Here is a 23,988-nt window from a genome sequence, read left to right on the forward strand (position 1 = left end):
ACAGTGAGAGAGGCAAGTGCTACTGCACAGTGTTACAGCCTGTGAAGCTACACCTTCCCAGAGCCCTTGTGACTAATTATCATAATTTAAAACGTTGATTATGAAGCTATGGATAGCAAATAAAAAAAAATAAGTCCCAGTGTTTGGATCTATGAGTAAGGGCCCCTGGTTTATCATGTTGATTTTCTTTAACCATGCGCCGTACGGGTGAGATTGTTCCTACAAACTGTCTCCATGCGTGTGTGGGGCCCTTTAAAGGAAACAAGAATCATTTATGGTTCACCAATAACTCTTGGGGCTCTTTCACACTGGCATTGTTTTTCACATCCATGGTTTAGTGATTTTCATAGATTCCTCCCTTGTCATTGATTTGAAGGGTGTTTTTACATTGGCTTTTTTACACTGGTCCTTGGAAAAAGTTTTGAAAGCACTCCATTGTTTTTCACTGATACAGATCGCAATAGATGTCTATGGGGCACATTTACTAAGGGTCCGCACACAGCATTTAAGTAAGTAAATTTGCCCCTATGGGTCCGCAAAAACAACCTGATAACACGTCAATTTTTTTTCCACTGATGAGACTTGGAAACCAGTGTTATGTCTTCAAATCAATGTTAAACCTTCAGGGTTTTTTTGGGGATGCAGCGACAAAACAGAAGCAACACAAAGACAAAACGCAACAGATGCGCAATACACACAACCCTTAGCTTTTTTATTATACCTTGGAATGCCTGCAATTTGCTAAAAAAAAAAAAAAAGGTGGTTTTAAAAATATGTAAATGGACTCTTGGGCTCCAGGCTGAGAGCCGATGACGTCACGTGACTCTCTGCAAATCTCGCACATGCGCGTTACAATCTGCAGCCGCAGTGGTAATCAGCGGCTGCACAAAAAAGGTTGTATATTGCACTGAACTACTTATAGCCTAATAGAAAGTTAACATAGGTAGCCCTGGGGTCATTGCTTCTGCAGCTCCTTAGACAGTTAGACAATCTTCTTCTGATGAGGCGCCATAGAAGAAGTACCTTAAATAGCCACGGTGGTTAAGGTGTTGAGTGTCCAATAAAGTTCATGTTTAGATTTTCCTTAGAGAAAAGGACCACAATAGAGGACCACTTATAAAGGAAAAAGGAATTAACCACCTATACAAGAACAATAAATTTTTGACAATTGGAGCGATAAGTGTAAAATTAATAACTAGGTAGAGAGATATTAAAGAAGGAGAAGGAAAGAGCAAAAAATCTTAAATAAATGAAAATGGTAAGGGAGAAGAAAGGAGTGAAGCAGGTGGGGGGAAGAAGGGAAAGGTTGGGGGTCATACACCGCTGCATTAGCCCAAGCTAACTGGGCTCATTTACTAAAGGTCACAAATCGCACTTTCGTCGGAATGAAGAGCTGACACGAGGGGGCTAGTAAACGGATTGTATGTAATATATGTGGAATTTTTGGTGGATATCTTTTTTACTTGTTAAGATTTATCACATATGAAATGGTATAATATTATATGAATTTGATATAAATTCTCTTTGATTGTACTATCCAATCCCTATATGCTGGTTGTTCACATTATGCTTGAAAAAGGGGCTGCGCCACCAAAACGTTGCCACATGGAATAGAGACCCTGATTTTTTTTTTTTCAACTGAATTGGAGTGCTGCCTATTCCTGAAAGTATTCATTGATGTCCTTTAGCCAGGGGACTTACGAACTTGCACCTACCTGTATACAGTGCTGCTATGAATCTTTTTTCTGATTTAACAAGGGATCCAGCGAGATCCAGCGAGGTGGTAACCCTTAGGCCCCTTCTCCACTGGCGTTTTTCACGCGCGAGTTCTGCGCGTGCATTTGACGCTCAGAACTCGCATTGCACTCTGTCCCATTGTATTCAATGGGTCTTTCTCCATTAGCGTGGTTTTTAACGCGCGTGCTTGCGTTCGTTTGCACGCGCGTCAAAATCGCAGCATGCTCTATTTTTGCGGGTCACGCGCGTTTTTCACGCCCCATTCAAGTCTATGGAGATGCATCAAGAACGCATTGCACTCGCAATCATTGCAAGTGCAATGCGAGTGCAATGCGTTTTAAACGTAAGGGTTGCTAGGTGACCAGAATAACATTATTTCCCCTGCTCGCGATCGAGCATTTAATTAAAAAAACACAATGAAGAACAGTGAAGAATAGAATAAAATCATTGTACACAGTGAACACAGTGACCACAGGATCATTTAAGATAAAAACACAATGCAGAACACAGTGCAGAATAGATTACAGATGTTCGGCACATCTGCTTACTTGTCGGGAGATACGCGCGGAACGGTGCGAACAAAATAGCATGTGAAGAACAATATATATGTGTGAAGAATACATTGCAGATGTATGGAAACATCTGCAATGTGTTCTTTACACACATATATATTGTTCTTCACATGCTATTTTGTTCGCGCCGTTCCGCGCGTATCTCCCGACAAGTAAGCAGATGTGCCGAACATCTGTAATCTATTCTGCACTGTGTTCTGCATTGTGTTTTTATCTTAAATGATCCTGTGGTCACTGTGTTCACTGTGTACAATGATTTTATTCTATTCTTCACTGTTCTTCACATCTGCTAAATTGTCGGGAGATAATATACGCGCGGAACAGTGAAGAATAGATCGCCGATGTTTGCAAATTATCAGAAGACATTATTTTTCAATTAAATAACACATTTTAATCCCAAACCATGGTCCCTTTGAAATATGCTCGAGTCTCCCATTGAATCGCGCGTCAAAAATGCGCCGAAAACGCAAAAAAAACGCAAATTACTCCAAGGAAAAATGCAACAAAAACGCAGCAAAAACGTCAGTTTTTCACGCATTGCACACGCACGTGAAACGCAACGCTAGTGTGCAAGAGGCCTTATCCAGTAGTGGGTGCACAGATTAGTCAATAAGAGCTCTCTGGGAGATGGCATAATGCCACCAGCCATGCCCCTTTCTACTGATGATTGGTGCTGTTCTAGACAGCAGCAATTTTTGATGTGTGTTGCTCCCATTAACCCCATCGATGCCCATTGTGACTAATATTGCTTCTATTGGCTTGTTCACATCAATGGATCGAAGGATGGATGGCCGTCAGAAACAGCCGCCCACTTGCCCCGATCACAGTGTCTGAACAGTGTTGGAAAGTCACTTCCCGTTGCACTATTCTATTACAGGGCATTTATACGCTATACAAATTTTTATTCATATTTTTTTGGCATACTTAAAAAACTTCATTTTAGTTGATCTTTATCTTTTATATTATTATTGATGAGAATTTATTACCTCTTTAATGTGGAGTAAAATAAAATGTTTCAAATATTTAGCATTTTTGGGGGGTTCACTGTAGCATAAAAATAATATTTTTTTTGACTATAAGACGCACTTTTTAGCAAAGAAAAAAAAAAACTAAATCAGGAGGATCCAGCAATGCCAGACCCTCCTGACCACTGTAATGGAGATCAGGTGATATAGAGCTGCACCCGATCTCCTAGAGAGGAGAGGCTCCGCACTGCTCTCCCCTCTCCCGACTGATCACATGCTTCTTACATCACCCCAGGTCTGATACTGCCATGCTACGCTGGGACAGGGTAAGAAGAAGGGGAAGACAGGGGTTCTGTGTATAGGTGTGTGTACTGTGTTTTAGTGCAACCAAAATATATTTTTCCTTTTTTGGAAGCCTAAATCTGGGGTGCGCCCTGTAGTAAGAAGCGTCTTATAGTCAGCAAAATATGGTATATAAAATTTTTATTCTATAGATCACTACGATTATGGTGATACCTCATTTACAGTATATAGGGGTTTTTTTTATATTTTACTGAAGAAAAACTACAATAAAAAAAATTGCATTTGTTTTAGTATTGCTTTTTTTGAAGCGTTAGTATTGTTTGGTTGACGGAGAAGGTTGTGGGCTAATTTAAGTTGTTTTTTTTTGCAGTGGTACCATTTTGGTGCTTATAACTTTTTTTTGAACATTTTTTGTAAAGCAATTAAAAAAAACAAACACATTTTCGGCAAGTATTTCGGGTTTTCTTTTTTTACACCGAGCAGGTGCAACTATGGTATCTTGTACGAATTGTTACAGACACTACAATGAAAAATATTTGGTTTTTTTGGCGATTTAGTACTTTTTTGTAGTTGTGGAATTCTGGTGTTTGGGGGAGACTTTCACTTTCTTTTATTATTTAATGAAAAATAAAATCTTTGCGTATTTGCGGTATATAATATATATATATATATATATATATATATATATATATATATATACACACGCCGTGTTACGGTACAGTGGGCATTGGCTAGCTGATCTAATACGTTTATGATTTTACTTGTTTATTTATTATTACTAGGGAAAGGGGAGGGGGTGATTTGAACTTTTATGTTTTTTTAACAGTATTTTTAGAACCACTTCAGGGACTTGAACCCTGGGAGGTCTGATAACTCCCACATATACTGCAATACTACCATTTTGCAGTAGAGGGGGATTTTCAAGTTCATCTGTTTCAGTAAGTTACTCATAGACCATTACAGATACTGTCTAAACACAGGCCTGGAGGGCTTAACGTAAATCCAGGCTGTCAAGGCCACTAGTAGTCACGTCCCAATGACGTCACAGTTCTGATCAGCTCACCACCAACATTTGAACACCAAGTCACCTTTGCCAGGGGTATTTAACACTTGCAGTTGGTACCAGCACTGATTGAAGACGGTTCTGCCCATAAGCCCCCTTCATACATTTCCTACGGCAAACAGGATCTTTACGAAGTTCAAATACAGGAAGGGGTTCATGACAACCCTCTGTTATCGATCAGTTAACCAATTTCTAACCAAATACACAGATTTTCTCCTAGAACCAGCTCTCTCCCTGTATCAAATGGCTTTGAAAATCCTAAATACACAATATATACCTGCGTCCCCCACCACCGTCTAGAACTGCCTGCCTTAAACACTGATCAGATTATTCTGACAATTGAGAAGGCAGCAGAATCGGGGGTCTCCTAGATTATGCACCATGACCACTTCTTTTTAATTAATATTGAATAAAGAAGATAGTTTAACAGCCTGAAGTGCCGATCTTTACCTGTTTTCTACTTTTTGAATACATTTTATATGCAGATGACTACAGTTTGTAAAATGACCCAGAAACTTTTTAAGCCACAGCACACTGTGAAGACTGTACACTGAGTTGCCGCCGTGTGATTGGTTGATTAGAAATTAGTAGTATAAGCAAGGTGCCCAATAGTAGTTAATACTTAACTTTTAATTATTATTATATAAAAAAGCCACCTATGGATCTGTGGCTAGGATAAACATACAACAATAACAGAGGAAAAAAGTTTCTTCCTTTAAAAACATAGACCTAGTGACAAAGAGACCATTAAGGACATTAGAGTGTCCTAGTGAAAGTACAACTTAATAGGCATACAGGGGTACAGTTAAGCCAAGTATATTACATGTGTAGGCAGGGGATAGTAAGGGAGGTAAAAACAGGTTGGGTCTCACCAGTCTTCATCCAGGGGAGGCAGGATTACCGGGTATACGGTCCAGAGATGGCCTAGTTGTCCCTATTAACTCTGGCTCCTGAGCCCCTTAAATTGCTCCCAGCCCTTACAAGGGCGGTCCCATATCTGCCCCTGCGATGGCTATTGTACCCTATAGCTTTAATAAAAAATAGTATCAAATCCTATTTTTTATTAAAGCTATAGGGTACAATAGCCATCGCAGGGGCAGATATGGGACCGCCCTTGTAAGGGCTGGGAGCAATTTAAGGGGCTCAGGAGCCAGAGTTAATAGGGACAACTAGGCCATCTCTGGACCGTATACCCGGTAATCCTGCCTCCCCTGGATGAAGACTGGTGAGACCCAACCTGTTTTTACCTCCCTTACTATCCCCTGCCTACACATGTAATATACTTGGCTTAACTGTACCCCTGTATGCCTATTAAGTTGTACTTTCACTAGGACACTCTAATGTCCTTAATGGTCTCTTTGTCACTAGGTCTATGTTTTTAAAGGAAGAAACTTTTTTCCTCTGTTATTGTTGTATGTTTATCCTAGCCACAGATCCATAGGTGGCTTTTTTATATAATAATAATTAAAAGTTAAGTATTAACTACTATTGGGCACCTTGCTTATACTACTTGTTTACTCTATTTGATGCCATGGTCTGGAGCCAGTCTTGAACAAGTTACCTCTCCAATAGAGGAACATTTGACAGGCCCCTATACATTTACTTTTTGTTGATTAGAAATTAAGTGTTAACGAGCAGTTGGACAGGTGTACCTAATAAAGTGGCCGGTGAGTGTAGTTTGTGTTGCGGTTTTCATTTGGGATTGAATATGCAGCGATCACAGGGCCTTTTTCGATTTGGAAATACGTTCTATTATGAGCGATGAGATGTTATTATTTTGCACAAAACTATAGTCAGTGCTGTAGCTGATGGGTACCCATGTTATACACCCACTGGTAGTTTTTATGATTAGAAATTACTTTAACGGAAATATGACCAGGATATTTGTTACCAAAGCATCTAAGAGGACTCTTAGAGGGAAGACTCTACCGGTTTACACAAATGGCATTAAGCCATTGGTAGGATTTTATAGGCCAATACCCTTTTCCTCCCAGCCTTCCAAAAGCACTTATTTAATTTTACAAATGCTGTGCGCAGCCAGAACTGGACAGCATGTTTGTAATTGGCCCATCTAAGGCCTCTTGCACACTAGCGTTGCGTTTCACGTGCGTGTGCAATGCGTGAAAAACTGACGTTTTTGCTGCGTTTTTGTTGCATTTTTCCTTGGAGTAATTTGCGTTTTTGCGTTTTTCACGCGCGTTTTTTGCGCGTTTTGTTAGCGTTTTTTTTGCGTTTTTTGTGCGTTTTTCACGCGCGTTTTTAAATCACATGATTCTTTTTTTTGGTACCCATATGTCCCAGAATTCCACATAAAAGGGTTTTTTGAATGGAGTCACATGATTGCACATGGTCTCCATTGCTTAGCTTTGCCGTTTTGATTTTGCTTGGAGCATTTTTGGGTTGAACCATGTCTGATTCGGATACGTTGGAAGATGTAATTTTGTCTTGGTATGTATCGCGGAAATATGGTGAGCGAAGTGATCTCTGGCGTTCCCACCACCCCCGGCGTAAGCGTAGGCGATGGGTTCATCCAATTGTATCTCAGCGCTTGACCAAAGGTGTCTTTCATACTTTGTATTTTGCCCTCCGCAAAGACCCTGACAAGTTTATTAGTTTTTGTCGCTTATCAATCACCTTGTTTGACCAATTGGTGGCGGAGCTTCGTCCTGCACTCACATTTCAGGATACCAGGCTACGGAAATGTATTTCTGTGGAGGAGCGTCTTCTGGTTAACCTGAGGTATGTTTTATATGTTTTTCTTTTTTATTTGTTTTGTTAATGTGTATTAATTTGTTTTTTGAATTTAACATTTTAGGTTTCTGGCTACTGGAAATTCGTTTTCATCACTACATTTTACTTTTCTGCTTGGAACTTCAACCATTGCAAGGATTGTGAATCACACCTGTGTTGTTATTTGGTCACATTTGAGACGCACCATGATGCCTCCGCCAAATGCTCAGCAATGGCTTGATATTGCGCATGGCTTTGAGCAAAAAGCTAATTTTCCAAATTGTATTGGCGCCCTGGATGGAAAACATATACGTGTACAGAAGCCACCAAACTCAGGATCACGATATTTTAATTATAAACGTTATTTCTCCGTTGTTTTGTTAGCACTAGCTGACAGTAACTACCGTTTTATAATTGTAGATATTGGTGCCCATGGTTCTGCTGCTGATGCTGGTATATTTCGTGTTTCTAGAATGTCAAAGCGTTTATCAGACCGTCAGCTTGACATTCCGGAACCACGTATTTTGCCTGGTTCTTCTGGCCCCGCTTTACCATTTGTGATAGTGGCAGATGAGGGATTTGCACTTTCATATCATGTTATGCGCCCTTTCCCACGACGTCGCTTGGATTTAAGGTGCAGACATTTTAATATTCGTCTGGGCCGGGCTCGTCGTTTTGTCGAGTGCGCATTTGGTATATTGTCTAGCAGATGGAGGGTTTTCCAATCAGCAATGCAGCTATCTCCATCAAATGTCATTTGTGTCATCAAAGCATGTGTAATTTTACATAATTATTGTCGCATGTATGAACCGCCGGAGAACCCACAGACAGAAATGTATGCAGATGTTGCTACTACTGCACCCACTCATCATGCAAGGCCTGCTTTGGCAGGAATGCGTATTCGAAATCAATTTGCAGATTATTTTTTTCATAATGTTGTGGATTAATTTTTTTATTTTTTTAAAAGTATGAAAAAAAAAAAAATTTTTGATTGGACTTTGCGTTTATCCAACGTATGTAAATAAATAAAAGTGTAACCTCTTTTGTGTCAATGCCCAAATGTATTGAATGGTAGATTGATGAAATAAATGAATCAAGTCAAAAAAACTATATACATTTTTAATATAATTCCTTCAAAAAAGGAAGAATCAGCATTTTTGCAAGCAACTATACAAATGTAAACAAACAGGCCGAAGAGCCATCCAAAACACAAATAAGAATAATTTTGTAAAAAAAATTACAAATTTAGAAAATGCTGTGCAGGGGAATCCTGCCTCTCACCTCTTTGGCCCTGAAAATGAGGTGCAGGGGAAGGTGGGGGAGCTAACCCCGCGGATGGCCGGCCCTGATAAATGTGGCTAGCACTTGCATACTGGGGGTGTCCTTGAGGCTGATTATGACCACCCGCAGCATAAAACATGTGGCTTTGCGAATGGTGTAATTCGGAAGCCGGGTATGTCCCAGAATAAAAACTCGGTGGGGCCTGTGGGGGAGGAGGTGGTGGTGGTGGCAGCGGCTGTGGTCGGGGGACAATATGGCCATACAGCCGCCACTGTTCGAGGGCCTCAAAGACCGGCGTCGGGTTGTTTGGGGGACAGCAGGCCTCCAGAATGATGGAAAAAGCCCCCTGACACCGGAGGAGGTGTTCCTGCGGCACACGCCGCATATGGTCGGCCAGACTGCGCAGGTAGGTCACTATAGTGTCCTCCTGTGCCCTGCGTCCCAAATAATTTAGCACATTCTCATCTATAACTCTGCCTGGGGGTGCCCTTCTTGCCCGCCGTCCTCTGGGGACAGGAGAAGGACTCTGTGCTTCCCCCACCTGCAGTTGTTCAGGGTTGTCCGACGTTGGGCCTGCAGTGGCGTCCTCTGCTGCAGCGGCCGTTTCAAGATCATCAGTCGCAACATCACTTGCCGCCACAACAGGGGGATTAATGTCGGTATCCTCTGCCTCTGCCTCTAAATTATCTTCAGTACTAAAGATGATGATAAAAGCAAATTTAAATGTATTATTTAAAACATGCAGATAAATCCCCAAAAAAAAAAAAAAAAAAAAAAAAGCAGTGTAAAACAATGTTTAAACTTTGTGGTTACACCAACCAAAAAAAGGCACATGCATAGACAGACAAGATCACTTTAAATAAAAAAAAAAAAAGGGTAACTTACGGCCCAATGGTAAAGATGTCTGCTAAAAAACGCATCTGCTCACGAAAGCAATAAGGCCGCTTTCGTGAGCGTCCAGAGCCACTCGGCCCTTCTTGTGCCCGCAGATCTTTCTTGTACTGGTCGCGGCAGCTCCGCCACCTCTGCTGCACGTCCTTGCCTAGTTTAAACAGAGGCAAAGTCATTATCATAACAAAGTTACACAATGAGATAAATCAAACTTTTAAAATGAAAATTTGAAATTGTACAAAAAAGGTGAAAAAACTTACATGCAAGGTTTTGTTCATCTGGGGACATCTTCGACCACTTCTGGCCCACAAGGTCCTTGCAGATTTCAACCCAGATTTTTTCTTTTTTGCAGCGATCATGATAATCGCTGCGGCGATTATCCCAAATTGCAGGATGGCCCTGAACCAAAGAAATAAGCTTTTCTACATCCAAAGTGCGTGGCATCTTGAGAAGATGTGTAAAAGCAGCACACTTGTGGAATGGCACATGTCCCAGACACTACTTCCTGTCTACTTCCTGACTTTTTTTTTTTATATCACCTAGCAACCCATCCGTTTAAAACGCATTGCACTCGCATTGAAATCGCAATGTTCGCGAGTGCAATGCGTTTTTGATACGTCCCCATAGACTTGAATGGTGCGTGAAAAACGCGCGTGAAACGCAAAAATAGAGCATGCTGCGATTTTGACGCGCGTGCAAACGAACGCAAGCACGCGCGTTGAAAACCACGCAAATGGAGAAAGAACCATTGAATACAATGGGACAGAGTGCAATGCGAGTTCTGCGCGTCAAATGCACGCGCAGAACTCGCGCGTGAAAAACGCCAGTGTAGAAGGGGCCTAAAGCATATGATGAGTCACATGCTTGCAACACCAAAGGTCTTTAGCAAGAACACTAAGAACTTTCAAATGGTGCAGGACAGCACATTTGTAATTGTATGACCTGAAGCATGTCATGAGTCACATGCTTGTGACATCACTGAAGGACAATTTTTATTTTTTGCACTCCTCTACTACCGACACTCCCAACGAGGCTCCTGTCGTCTCTAGCTGTTCTATACGGTTTCCCATGGTTACCAGGGAACACGGCAAAGGGAGATTAACCTGGGGAAAGAGGTCGAAGGTAAAACAGCTGCTAAACACCTGCAGATAACTAATTAGAGTAAATAAGAGCAGCATTAGACAACAGTTTTTATACTTTACGGTTGTACTTAATTATGTTGGATATCCATTGCCTAAAAGATTAAAGAGGGTATAGATTTAAATTTTAAAATATGCCCCCCCCCCCCAGGTGTTTGAACACTGGGGCATTCAATTGGTCATATAATATACTGCAGTACAACAAAAGGTTTTATTACACGGATTAGGTTGTAGTAAGTACTTTACATGGAAGCAGCGCTTCAGTAACCGAATCTACTGCATAGAACTCCATTGCTCTACAGCAAACATTCCCAAGTATGTCTTGATTCCTTATCAGCTGGTAGTCTCATAGGTCATCTATTAAAATAAACTCTTCCACCCACCCTACTAATATATTTTCATAATATTCACAATGAAGTCTCAGAAGTTGCTTTGCATTTTTTGTTTTTTATACATTTGCACACATGGAGGTCCTCCCCAGACAGGGAATGGATTTAGCATCAGCCTCCATTTGATTTTTTCATATTAAATTTTATGGCAGCAATGAGTTATATGGGCCAAGAATAATATATATGAAATTTTACACAAGATGAGAGCCTAAATGAATAAATAAGGAAGCACTTTACTGTGAAGAATAATTGTAATCTTTTCTATTCATAATAATAAAAGTTATAGCTAAAAAGGTTAATTTAGATATTAAGAATGGTTTGGCATCGTTGGATTCCGGGGCCCTGGAATCTACAGAATTAGTATGGGTACCAATATGTAGGTGTTTTAGTAAAATACGGGACTGGGTTAGGAAGGGTTATGAATTAAATACTAGTACAATATATGCACCATTGTGGAATAACCTTCATCTGAAAGATATGAGACACTTTAAGGGTCAGAAATTTTGGGAAGGAATGGGTATTGATCAAATATCACAGATTTTTATGGATGGCAGATTAATATCTTAATCTCGATGAAAGATTTGTATAATTTAGGGGATAAACACCATTTTCAATACATTCAGTTGCACCAAAGGGTAAATAGTGTAACGAATAGACAATATTTAAGGGTAGATAGGTATCACGTAGTGGAATTTTCTGGAATATGAAAAAAAAATTAAAATAAAAAAAATTATAGATATTTGTGTAAGTTTTTATGATGGCTTGAAGCACAGCAGTAAAACAAAATGGGAAGAGGATATTGGGACCCTATCATATACTCAATGGGCAAGTATATATCAGAATGCGGGTAGTATGACTAGCTCGGAACCCCTGCAGATCAAAATGATGTATAGATTATACTATACCCAAAACAGATACCGTATATACTTGTGTATAAGCAGAGTTTTTCAGCACAAAAAATGTGCTGAAAAACGTCCCCTTGGCTTATACACGAGTCAATATAAAGTAAAAAAATACTTAAAAAAAAATAAACTTATATACTCACACTCCGGTTGCCCCGATGTGCAGCACTGCTCCCCCGATGTCCGCGTGGCTCGTCTTCCACGCCGTCTCCTTTCTTCTGCTGGGCGCCATGTTTTTCCCCGGGGCGGCCCCTAGTATGACGTCAGCAGGAGCGCGTCATACTATGCGCCTGCCGGCCAGGGAGGGTCGTTGGCGGCGCCCTGCAGAAGAAAGAAGCACGGAAGCAAGATGAGGAGCCGCACGGACATGGGGGGGGGGGGGGGGCAGTGCTGCACTCACCGGAGGAAATATATAAGTTTATTTTTTTTAATGCTGGGCTGGACTGTATACTGCTGGGGGCTGGTTGGCTGTATACTGGGGAGTGTCTGTGACCAATGCATTTCCCACCCTTGGCTTATACTCGAGTCAATAGGTTTTCCCAGTTTTTGGTGGTAAAATTAGGGGTCTTATACTCGAGTCGGCTTATACGGTAAATTATTTTAAGACAGCAGACAGAAAAGTGCCTTAGATGTCAGGAAGTAAGTGCAGACTTTTTACATATGTAATGGAACTGCCGGTGGGTTCTGCAATTTTGGGAGGAAGTCTATGTAGAGGTAGTTCAACTCTCTAGATTAGACATCCTTGGTAACAGTGCAGAAATAAATTGATCTAGAAATCAAATACAATGGTTACTGACGGCCTTACAGATTGCTAGAAGTATGCTGATATATGGTTGGAAATCATCTAGAACCCTCGATATCAAAGAATGGCATGAGACTGAACAGAGTCAAAACATTTGAAAAAAATTAAGTAACGTATATACTCGAGTTTAAGCCAAGACCCCTAATGTTACCACCAAAAACTGGGAAAACCTACTGACTCGAGTATAAGCCGAGGATGGGAAATGCATTGGTCAAATCCCCCCAGTAGTATACAGCCTGCCAGCCCCTACGGCCCTTAAAAACAAAAAAAAAAAAAAAAACTTTATATACTCACCCTCCGATGTCAGAACGCCCCGTCTTCTTTCTTCTCCGCGACTCCTCTTCTCTCTTCCGGCATGGACCATGTTTTCTTCTAACATGTGCATACTATGACGAGGCCGCTGCTGACGTCATAGTATGCGAGGCCATGAAGAAAACATGGCAGCGTCCATGACAGAAGAAAGAAGAGAGAAGAGGAGCCGCGGCGAACAAAGAACGCGCTGACATCGGGGAGCCGTGCAGACATCGGAGGGTGAGTATTTAAAATTATTTTTTTAAGTGGGTAATTTTTTTTTGTAATATAACTTGTGTATAAGCCGAGTTTTTCAGCACAAAAAAAAAATGTGCTGAAAAACGTCCCCTCTATACGGTATGTAGCAGCAAGAAAAGAGGGCATGGGGAAAAAAGATGGCTATGCGATGTGGAGGAAGACTCCTGAGGTTTCTATATGGATAATACATTTTTTTTTTTTTCTTTGAGTGGGAGGGGGGGGGGGGGGGGGGGGGGTCGAGGGAGATGGGTTTATATATTGTAAGAATTAACTATTGGAAGGAATATGATGATAATTGGAACAATGGATGATGATGAATGAATTAAAATGTTTGTATTTAAAGTTCCTATAATTAATGTACAATATATAAGCTATTTCCTTCCTGCTGTTTTGCATGTTGAGGTGTTAAGGAAAAGAACATTTTGAATGAAGAGGAAAAAAAAGAAAAAAAAAAAAAATAATACACACATACCTCTTTTCTATTCACATAGTTTAAGTTTAGTGACCATTAACATTTTCCAGCAAAATTGAGTAGAATGGCCATGGGCCAAACCTTGTCTTTTCTGGAAGCTACATAATCCTAAAGTCAATAAATGCCAATAAGAGCCTTTTTATGTTAAGACATTTATGTTTTGAGGGTGTGGTCACACATCGCATTTAACAACACATTGGAATAGCTGGAGAGTGATTTGCCTAATTAAACAGCTGTTAACACCTGTGTTTACAAAACACAACAGTTAACTTCGCGGTTAAAGCATGCGTTATGTAAACACAAGAGCTGTTTAATTAGGCAAAAATCACTCTTCAGCTATTCCAATGCGTTTTTAAACGCATGCGTTAAACGTGACGTGTGACTGCACCCTCAAGCTCAGTTTCTTTGGCATCTATTAAGTAGCCCTGTTAATTTAGGCACACCATTTCTCAACACTCCCAATTCTGGATCCAGGCTCTCCAACAGAATCTGTCCGTGTTTTCCAAACCTTCTCTTGCCAATGTCACTGTGCAATGGGGTTTTGAGATTGAGGGCACAATTTACATCTGCAAGAAGCAGATCCTGGAGGCTCAATGGCAAGCTCAATGGAAAGAAGCAACCTCAGACTTGCAATAGACAGTGACATCGGCAGTTAAGGGATGAACCAAGCACAAGGATTAGCCACTTTGTCCTGTAATGGGGGTTACATTGTAAATAGTAACTTTATCTAGGGTCCCCACCACCACCACATTATAACCATATTTTAAAGTTAGATTATGGGGAAGATTTATTCAATCAATTGTGCTTGGCTGTCAAAAGCAAACATTCAGTAAGACAGAAGCCTTTTCCAGACAACAGCAAAATATTGTTCACAAACAGTCAAGCAACATGGTAACATTTATCAAATACAGGCCCTCTCATGGGTATGCTCAGCCTGTCACCCAATTTAACGGCACTAGGAGCTGCTTACTAGAGTAAGCAGCTCCTAGTGCTTGATCAAACGCCCCATTGTTAGAGTGATAGCGTTACCAGAAGGTTTCCGGTAACGCTATCTAACATTGTGGCGGGGTACAGTGTAATTGTCGGACAGCTCGCAAAGCTGTCCAACGTATTCATGAGGGGGCAGGGTTGGGGCAGTCACTGCCGGCCTATGGAGCGAGCGGGGCGGTCCGGGGAAGAGGCAGCACCTCGGACCGCCCCCTCATGAATACATCGGACAGCTTTGCGAGCTGTCCGATGATTACATTGTACTCTGCCGCAGTGTTTGATAGTATTACCGGAGGCTTCCGGTAACGCTATCACTGTAACACTGCGGCGTTTGTTCAAGCACTAGGAGCTGCTTACCTTAGTAACTTGGTGACAGGTCCTCTTTAAAGCCATAGGGGGGGGAAATTGATCAGAAGGGCCTGACATCAAAACAGTTCTAGTTGCTCATGGCAATCGGAGCTCAGCTTTCACTTATAAACTGCGTGAAAACACAACAGCTGAGCTCTGATTGGTTGCCATGAGCATCTAGAACTTTGCTTCCATACACTCCTGAGAAATCTCTCCCTAAATGTGCAAATCTTAACAGAGTACCTGAACCATCCACTTAGACAAACATGAGAAAAAGCTATCCCAGAAATTTATTCAAAGGAGAAGAGTGTCATAGTAATACATTCAGTAGATGCCGAAACACTACATACTCTTAGAAGGCATATACATTCACATTGCAGAGGCCTGGCACAGGAATGCCTTTTGTAACTTTAACTTAAAATAGGAACACTCATGTTCAAGATTACTAGTCCATATAGAAAGGCACAGAATGGCAATGGTCTCAAGCAACATGCTATGTGCAATAGATTTTTTTTTTTTTGGTATTTTGCATGGTTTTTTTGTTCTTTCAAAAACAATAAAAAGCAAAGGGGGAAAAAAAAAAAAAAAGTTACAACTTATGTTTATGTTGCATCTAAGACTCAAGTCTTTATATTTACATAAATACATATACTCCCCATACAGTAGCTGAACAGGAAGATTTGTAACAACATGGGAGAAGTACATTTCAGTGCTTGGAGAGTTACTAGTACCAGTCAGGTTTACAGTAGGATTTCAGAGGGGGATAAAATAATGAGGTAGATAACTTAAAGGTTCTTACAGAAACTATTGTAACAATTCATCAGAAAGTTGACTAAATGTAATACTGCTCATCAGTAAAGACAACACTTAAGGTCATGTAAAGAGTCATTGTCAGTTGTGGAAATTTGTTTTCAGTGGTCTTATCCCAGAAAGGCCACAAAACCCATCGGAAATACTGCACCCAATGGTTGCCTTTAGACACAAGAAATTTCCTCAACATATACTTTGGAGTAAAATCTACATTCAAGACTTCAAAAAAAAAAAAAAGTCTACCTTAAATGGTAGAGATTCAAAAATATGTACCCACAGTTAAATACAGAAGAAGACGACTGTTCTCACATTTAAAGTTTAATGCAATGTCCAATTGGGAGGAGGAAGAAGGCTAGAGGTTGGGGAAAAAAAAAAAAAAAAAAAAAAATCTCTCAAAACCCACGACGGACGAAAAGCCCCTCATCATCAAGCCAGTCTTATGGATGCATCTTCATTGTTCCAGTACTGGGCATCCATCAGGAGATGCTGCAAGCAATTCAACAGAAAAGCCACAGTAAAGAGGGGAAAAAAAAAAAAAAAGTAGTAGAAGAAAGATGTAGCAGATACCATCCATCTTATGAAATGATAACACCTATACATTCTGACATCACTAGCCACCTTCTAGTTCACAGCTATATTTTCCTCCATGAAGTGAGTAAATTGGCGTTTTTGTGCATTCTCCACTGTCTTCTCTTCCATCTCTGACATGCTTTGACCCACACTTGACTGAGACACATCAAGGTTGGAGACTGTAGCTGTGCTGATTATAGGAGCACCTCCATTACTGACAGGTAAGGAAGGAATGCCACCACTCTGAATTACAGATATCTCATTAGTCTTCATGGCCAGGCCATTACTGAGAGCTGTAGCATATTGATTCCATACAGCTGGATCTATATTCACTGCAGGAGGAACAAGATACTTTGGAAAAATCTCAACCACCTTCTTTGTATCACTTGGCAAGGCAGGAACTGCGTTGTCCATGGAGAGTCTCCGTCCTCGGCGAGCAGAGTTATTCCACATGTGCGTTCCAACATGTACCTAGTAAGGACAATCAGAAAAGTTATTGCTACTAGATGAAAGACTTCAATTTAATATAACAGAGCGACAGTGTTCCTAAAAGGGCAATGTGGATCTTATTTTGGCCATAATTAACACACGATTAGGACTTCCTATAGCTTTTAATGCTGGAAAGGTTTCAATTGCACACATTTTAGGCAGTTATGCAACTGCTCAAATTCAGACTAAGTCTTTAATTTGTTGTCCATCAAAAAAGCACGGTCACTATTTTTTGTCAAGACGACCATCAAAGACAGCCGAATGTTCCACTAAGCTTCTCTGCGGCGGACCCATAGGGTATGGAGAGGCAGCTGGCATTCTCTTGAGTTACAAAAGACACATGCCCCCTGTTCTTGTGATCATTGGGGCTTGCAGTAGTCAACCCATTATTAAATGGGACTGTTTTTTGGTTTAAACATTCACCCTCATAATATTCTTTTCTCAATGAGTGCCCCACAACATATATTATAATATTATCTGTAACTTATATTAGATACAATCATGTTTCCCTACCTTTAGGTTACCCTTTGTTGTAAAAGCCCGTCCACATATTGTGCAAGCAAAAGGTTTTTCTCCAGTATGTGTCCGTTCATGAATCTGCAGCGCACTTGCAGAGGAGAAGTTCTTGTTACACGTAAGGCATATATGCTGCTTTGCTGAACGCCGTTGTGGGGCAATAAGAGGATTTATGCCAGGGGACAGAGTTGGTGGGGTGATGAACTGTGCTGTGCCTATAAGCCGATCTGTTGGCATTTCCACTTTGATGAGGGTGGGAGGAGGACCGATGTAAATGTTTGTACTCCTGCCTGAAAGACAATGCATACCGGTTAGACATGTGCCAGGATTAGTGTGCATATAACAAAGAATCTTCCAGATGGCCTGAAGACATTTAAACTGAGTAGCCTTGCAAAAAAAAAAAAAAAAAAAAAAAAAAAGCTACAATGTAAACTATTCAGCTCACATTGCAATTTTGTCATACTCAATGTGTATAGAAGTTGAGAACTTACTTAAGTCTCCATTATGGGACAGCCCTGGTTCTTCTTTGATTTTCCGGACCAAATTCCCATTTGTTAGATCTAGGGCACCATCACCCTCCGCATCAATGGATCCCTGCTCAGGCCCATCTGATTTATTAGTCACACTTAGCAAATCATGGTTATTAAATGAAGGTGGGGACTTTGATGGCAGGCTATCATCTTGGCTGTTAGTCGGTGAAAATCCTCTCAACTCCGATTGGGTGGGACTTTTAGCATTAGGATATTCATGGTCCCCAATTGATGAGGAATCATTAGTTAGTCCATCACTTTCAACCGATCCATTGTCCATTGATTTTGTACTGTTTTGCCTCTGCAAGTTTAGGGCCGGTGATGTGTGGCTATCCTGTGAGGCAAGCTCAGAAAGCTGTGCTGGAGACTCTGCCTGGACTTCGCTTTGTGGTGTTGGTGGCTTGGAACTTAGAGGCCCATCTCCAAGTTCAGAATCTTCTTCCATATCAATATCATCAAGGTCATCCATAAAGCTGCTCATATCTCCATTCTTTTCATCATGTACAGATGAATCAACACCAGCATCTTCACAGGCATCTTCTGAAACTGGTGTGTTTGGAATCTGGCCACCCATATGCATTCGTATGTGTTGCTGCAACACCACTGCATTTGTAAACTTCTTTTGGCAAATGGGACACGAATGTTGCACTTTTGAAGGAGTATTTGCACGATGTACACCATAGTGCGTCTTGAGGTTGCTTTTGGTTGAAAAGGCGCGACCACAGATTTTGCATTTAAATGGTCTCTCACCAGTATGGGTGCGGTAATGCATTTTAAGGGAACTTGGACAGCTGAGAATCCGGTGACAGATCAAGCACTCATTCGAGTCAGAACCGGACTTATCAATGTTTTCCACTAGTTGCTGGAGCTTGCTGGTTTCTGATCCTTGCTCACTTGAGCCACTAGCAGAAGGAGAGTTTAAGCTCTGGTCGGTGCCGGACTCATGACCAACTACTCCGGATGATACAGATTCACCTTCACTGCCAGGCGATGGCTTGGACTGTAGGTTAAGCGGCAGAGAGTTAGCAGATGAATCTCCTATACTAGCCACATTTGACACAGTTAACCCAGAAATGGGAACTCCAGGTTTTGAGTCTATAATTACATTAGATTCATCCAACGGAACAGACATTCCATATGGGATTCCAGTTGTTGTTGGCACATTGTCTAGGTGCTCAGGGACAGGATACGGGTTCATACGTATATGTGGATACTTCTCTCTATGACGCTGGAAGTGAACCTTCAGGTTTCCTTTTGTAGTAAATCGGTTGCCACAAATGTTGCATTTATATGGTCTCTCACCCGTGTGGGAACGCAAGTGGATTTGCAGTGCGCTGTCATTTCCAAACACTTTGCCACAAAACTTACATTTATGCCTGGAGAATTGATCTTCGCCATTAGGTTTACCTTCAGATGGGACAACACCTGGAAACTTGTTTTTCATTTTTTTTGCTGGGTCATTAACACCAAGTGGATTCTGAAAGAGAACAGTTCCAGAAGGATGAGGTAGGGCAGAGTTTGGAAATCGTGAAACAGACGTAGAAATTACCCTATTAACCTCCGGCTTTATTAGTGGGCTTGTGAGGCTAATTGGCATAGTGCCAGGCGCTGCCACAGGTATCGCAGTGTGAGGTAGTTTGGCTTGTTTAAGAGCCTCAAGTGTCAAGTTCTGCGTTCCAGCCTTCTGCCCAATTAGAGCAACAGCCGCAGTAAGCTGTTGAGATAAATGGGCACCCAGTGCCTTTAGTGGATCTGTAGCTGCAACTATGGAAGGGTGCAAGGAGTTTGGAGCCATCATAGCAATCTGAATGCGGATTTGCTCAGTAAGTTGAATCTGCTGAAGCTGCTGCTGCTGAAGGCATACCAGCTGTTCAAGAATCATTGGTATGGCGTTTGGGTTGTTTGCTGGAGTACAGATGCCATCTGACGCGTGTTGATTTACAGCCACTTTAGTAGTATTGATAGTTTGCAAAGTCACATTAGTGTTGGAGACAGTTGTTTTAGGCAGGTAGCAAAATCCATTAGTCTTAGGAGCTGACTGAGAAGAAGTTTTATTGGCAGAGTCCACTTTGCCATCGAGCTTTTCTGCCAAAATGGTGGAACCCTTTCCAAATCTTTCCTGTTCCAGTTTATTCACAGCAGTCTCTGCCTCCACACTTTCAGAAGATGTTCCAGAATAGGCTTCAGAAGTCCCCTCTCCGTCACACTCGCTCATGATTAGGACTGGTGGATTTTTGGTGCAGTTCTTTTTATGCTCCAAAAACTCTGACTGATCAAAGAACTCGGCACAGCATTTTGTACAGACATGCGTCTCTTCCAGGCGGGAGCGCTTCACACTTTTTTCTCCATCTGTATCACTAAGACCGTCTTGAGTTTCAGCTAAAATAAAAACATATATAGAAGTGAGCTGCCATGTAAATAAGTTCTACAGCTTAGTGCACACCATATTCTCTTGAATTGAGAAAATTATCTTCAGATAAAAAAAAAATAAAATATTTATACAAAACATATATTCTATATGCATACATACTTTTAAAGGCCTTACAAGATTGTAAGCCCAGCACACGGATATGCTGGAGTGTGACCCTCTGTTAGTATCTGCCCTTTTATTTTTTAGAAGACTTAAGAGGCTAAATAATTATGCAAATGAACGTGAGGGTTTCCAGGCTCCATAGAAGTCAATGAACCCCCTTAGACTTATTTGCATCTTTTTTTAATTATTTTTCTTTGTAAAATAAGGCCAGAAGAAGATAAAGAGCAGAGCCGGCAAGATTCAAGATGCAATTTCCAAAACCAAGCCCACATTAGATGGCAACGTCCAGTAATACAGCAAAACTCTACTGGAAATGTAGACAATAATGTGCTGTAAGTTGTGAACATGCTCTTCAAGACACCACAAATAACTCAAACTGCTGTTGCCATGTATTATGAACTTAAGATATTAGCATTTACCTAAGGTTCTACCACTTGCTATATAGGCTCAAGTTTAAAAAAAAACAAACAAACAGAATGAATAATAATCACAATATTTTGTTGGAGATAAATAAATTTGCCATGATGTGATTTATGAGAATTGTGAAAATATATTTGGTTTTTATTCTTTTTATACCTATATGGATCTTTGAGGCTATTGAGCCGGTAGTTAAACTTTCTATACATGTGAGGCAGGGTGTAAACTAAATGGATAGGAAGCCCTTTATTTAGCAAAACAAAGGCATATTAATGAGGGTTGTGCACATGGCTTTTGTCCTGGCCACTGTAACATTTGGCTACACAGCAAAATTACAGCCCTGGCCAGCCATTAAATAATGGTGCACAGGGGAGGGGGAAGGGCCCTTTCATTAATGATAAAAGCAGAGATCCAGAAAGTTCGTCTGTTTTGCCATCTCTCCACCCCTGAATTTGTGGAATGTTATCTCTCAGCATCTAGTTATCCAATAAGTTAGAAGAATGCAGTGAAGTCAGCAGGGGTTTAGATTAAAATCACCAACAAATGGATTTGGGAGAGGGAAAAAAAAAATCCAACACTATTGTTAATTATGCTAATGTGTTTACAGAAGGTAAGCCTGGCCACAATCTCCCAAACACCAGAATAAGAATGGAAACTCAACTGAAAAAAAAACCCTGAAGCAAATACAGGATACAGGAGGATGATGTAGAAAATGCCTAATGTAACAATACAAAAACACCAAAACCAACCTCAGTCCAAAAAGATGGGATGCTCAGAACCCGTCCATCAAGACACAGGGCCCGAAATCAAGCACTCTGGCTACAACAACCATGTGCTGAAGACACAAACCCTGCTGCCAAGGTCAATTGCAGGAACCCTAATTGTAAGCCTGACATCAGCTTACCACCCACAGTAGGCGGCAAAGGTTACAGAAGCAAACCAGTCACATACACAGGGGGCACAGTGACCACTGTTACATGGGAGATTTGGTTTCCGAAAAGTCTATAGACGAACACAATCTAGGAGACATTTAGCCCAAATAATAAAATCTATTAGAAGTCACCAGTACAAGCATGAGTGTGTAAACAGAGGGATAAGACACATGGCTCAGAAGAAGAAACACATGTATGGTGGATGTACAGGTTACAGAAGCCACTCCTATCCTTTCTAAGATACAATATTGTACAAGGAGGTCCCCTGCTTACATACATTCATACAATAGCATGAAATCTCTATATGGCGCCATCATATTCCGCAGCGCTGACAATAGTAACAGATTCCAGAGATACGGCACAGCGAGGGATCCGGCCAACAACCCGGACACCTGCAGGGGGCGCTACAGTACAACGCGAGGAAACCCCGGCCAGCAACAGCTCGAAACGTGATGGTTACAAGGCTCTAGGCTACTGTTCACACACAAGTGCGGAATCTTAAGAAACTGCGATGATCACAGGCGCCCTGTATAATACACGGGTACCTCCATATTACACATGAAAGTCATGAGGAAGTCTGTGGACCCAACAGATACAGTACATTAATCCACTCCAATTGTATAGTAGCCACACTGCTCGGGGGTCTCCCCTACATGTGCCCCTCCATCCCCAACACATGCTACAAAGGCTAGGAGGCACACATTACACCCGGGCATGGACGGGGCACAATAAGCGTCATGTCCACAAGTCCCAAAAACTACCGGGCACACATGGAAAGTGAGGAAAAAGTGGCGGATACTTGTGCGGGAGTGAGAAACTACACGTACCGGGCAGGACACAGCGCGCATGGGGCAGACAGTGGGGATGGAGCCGAGCCCGGAGCAGGTGCGGGGAGGATACAACTGGTCACCAGGCGCCCGCCGGGGTAATGGCTGCAGCCGCCACAGACGCGTCCGGGGGGTCAGCGCAGAAAGTCCCGCAATCCCCCTGTCCCCGTCCCGCAATCCCCCTGTCCCCGTCCCGCAATCCCCCTGTCCCCGTCCCGCAATCCCCCTGTCCCCGTCCCGCAATCCCCCTGTCCCCGTCCTGCGCTCGCCCTCCCTCGCCTCGTACTCACCGCACGCCTCCGCGAGCTGCTGCCCCTCTGAGTTGAGGTGCTGGGGGTTTGCCTGCTTGCGCCTCGACATGGTCCGTGCATCAGGAGCCAAACAGTGCCAATTATTCCTCGCTCACAACAAATTCCAAGAGTCGGGTAATTACCCCCTCAGGTGGCAATGCGCATGTCGCTGTAATTATGATTATCAATAATGCATTGCGATTTATCATGGGTTCCTGACAGCTGATTGGCCCGAGTCCAAAAACTCACAGATTATTCAAATAAGGGCTATTGATCAGAGGGGGCGTGAGGGAGTCTGGGAAATGTAGTCTCCCGTACTCAGCCCATGCTTCTCAGTGCTACTAAACAGCAACTTTTTTCCCCCTTTCTTTTAATCACAAGACCCCTTCCCCCATTACCAGAAATGCTTTTATAATTCCCTGTAAACACAATAGCGCTGGCTGGTTTGCAAGTGAAAGAAAAAAAAAAAAGTTGTTTGCAAATGAATGAAAATAAGCCAGATGACAAAAGAGGAGTATTACTGCTGAATGTGAACTGTAACCTGGGAATGGGGGAGCACAGATGTTCCTGTAGAAGTGGAATTATCAGAGCTGCAAATATCACTTATTTTTCAAGCTTTGAGAAGTTTGTGTTTTGTTTTCTAAAAATAAAAAAATAGTTTAGACAGATTGGGGTTTGCTAAAGAGACATTGTGGAATATGGTGGGATATTGCACCCCCAGTATTATTCCTTATCACACTCCATGTGACCCACAGGCTTCTGACTTTCTTTTTCCTATTGACTTGATACAATGTGACAAAGTGGATGGTCAAAGCGGGGACTAATAGGAATAAGGATCTGAGGTTTTGTAATACTTGGGGAATTTGTTATATTTTGACACCTGAATGAGACAAGAGCAAGTGACACTTTCCTGAAAAATTGTATTAAATTTTATATTCAGCTAT

The 23,988-nt window shown here is 41.6% G+C and overlaps 1 protein-coding gene across 1 annotated transcript; it reads right to left on the bottom strand.

The window, feature by feature from the left end:
• Window positions 1-15,397: 15,397 nt before the first annotated feature.
• On the bottom strand, window positions 15,398-23,229 carry SALL4 (spalt like transcription factor 4). Its single transcript, XM_072110645.1, has 4 exons — window positions 23,045-23,229; window positions 18,007-20,424; window positions 17,513-17,805; window positions 15,398-16,981 (listed from the first exon to the last, which is right to left on the bottom strand). The coding sequence occupies exons 1-4, from the start codon at window positions 23,112-23,114 to the stop codon at window positions 16,562-16,564; spliced, it is 3,201 nt and encodes a 1,066-aa protein (XP_071966746.1). The 5' UTR covers window positions 23,115-23,229; the 3' UTR covers window positions 15,398-16,561.
• Window positions 23,230-23,988: the final 759 nt, after the last annotated feature.

This window comes from Engystomops pustulosus, chromosome 6 (genome assembly GCF_040894005.1).
Source record: "Engystomops pustulosus chromosome 6, aEngPut4.maternal, whole genome shotgun sequence".
Classification (NCBI taxonomy): Eukaryota; Metazoa; Chordata; class Amphibia; order Anura; family Leptodactylidae; genus Engystomops; species Engystomops pustulosus.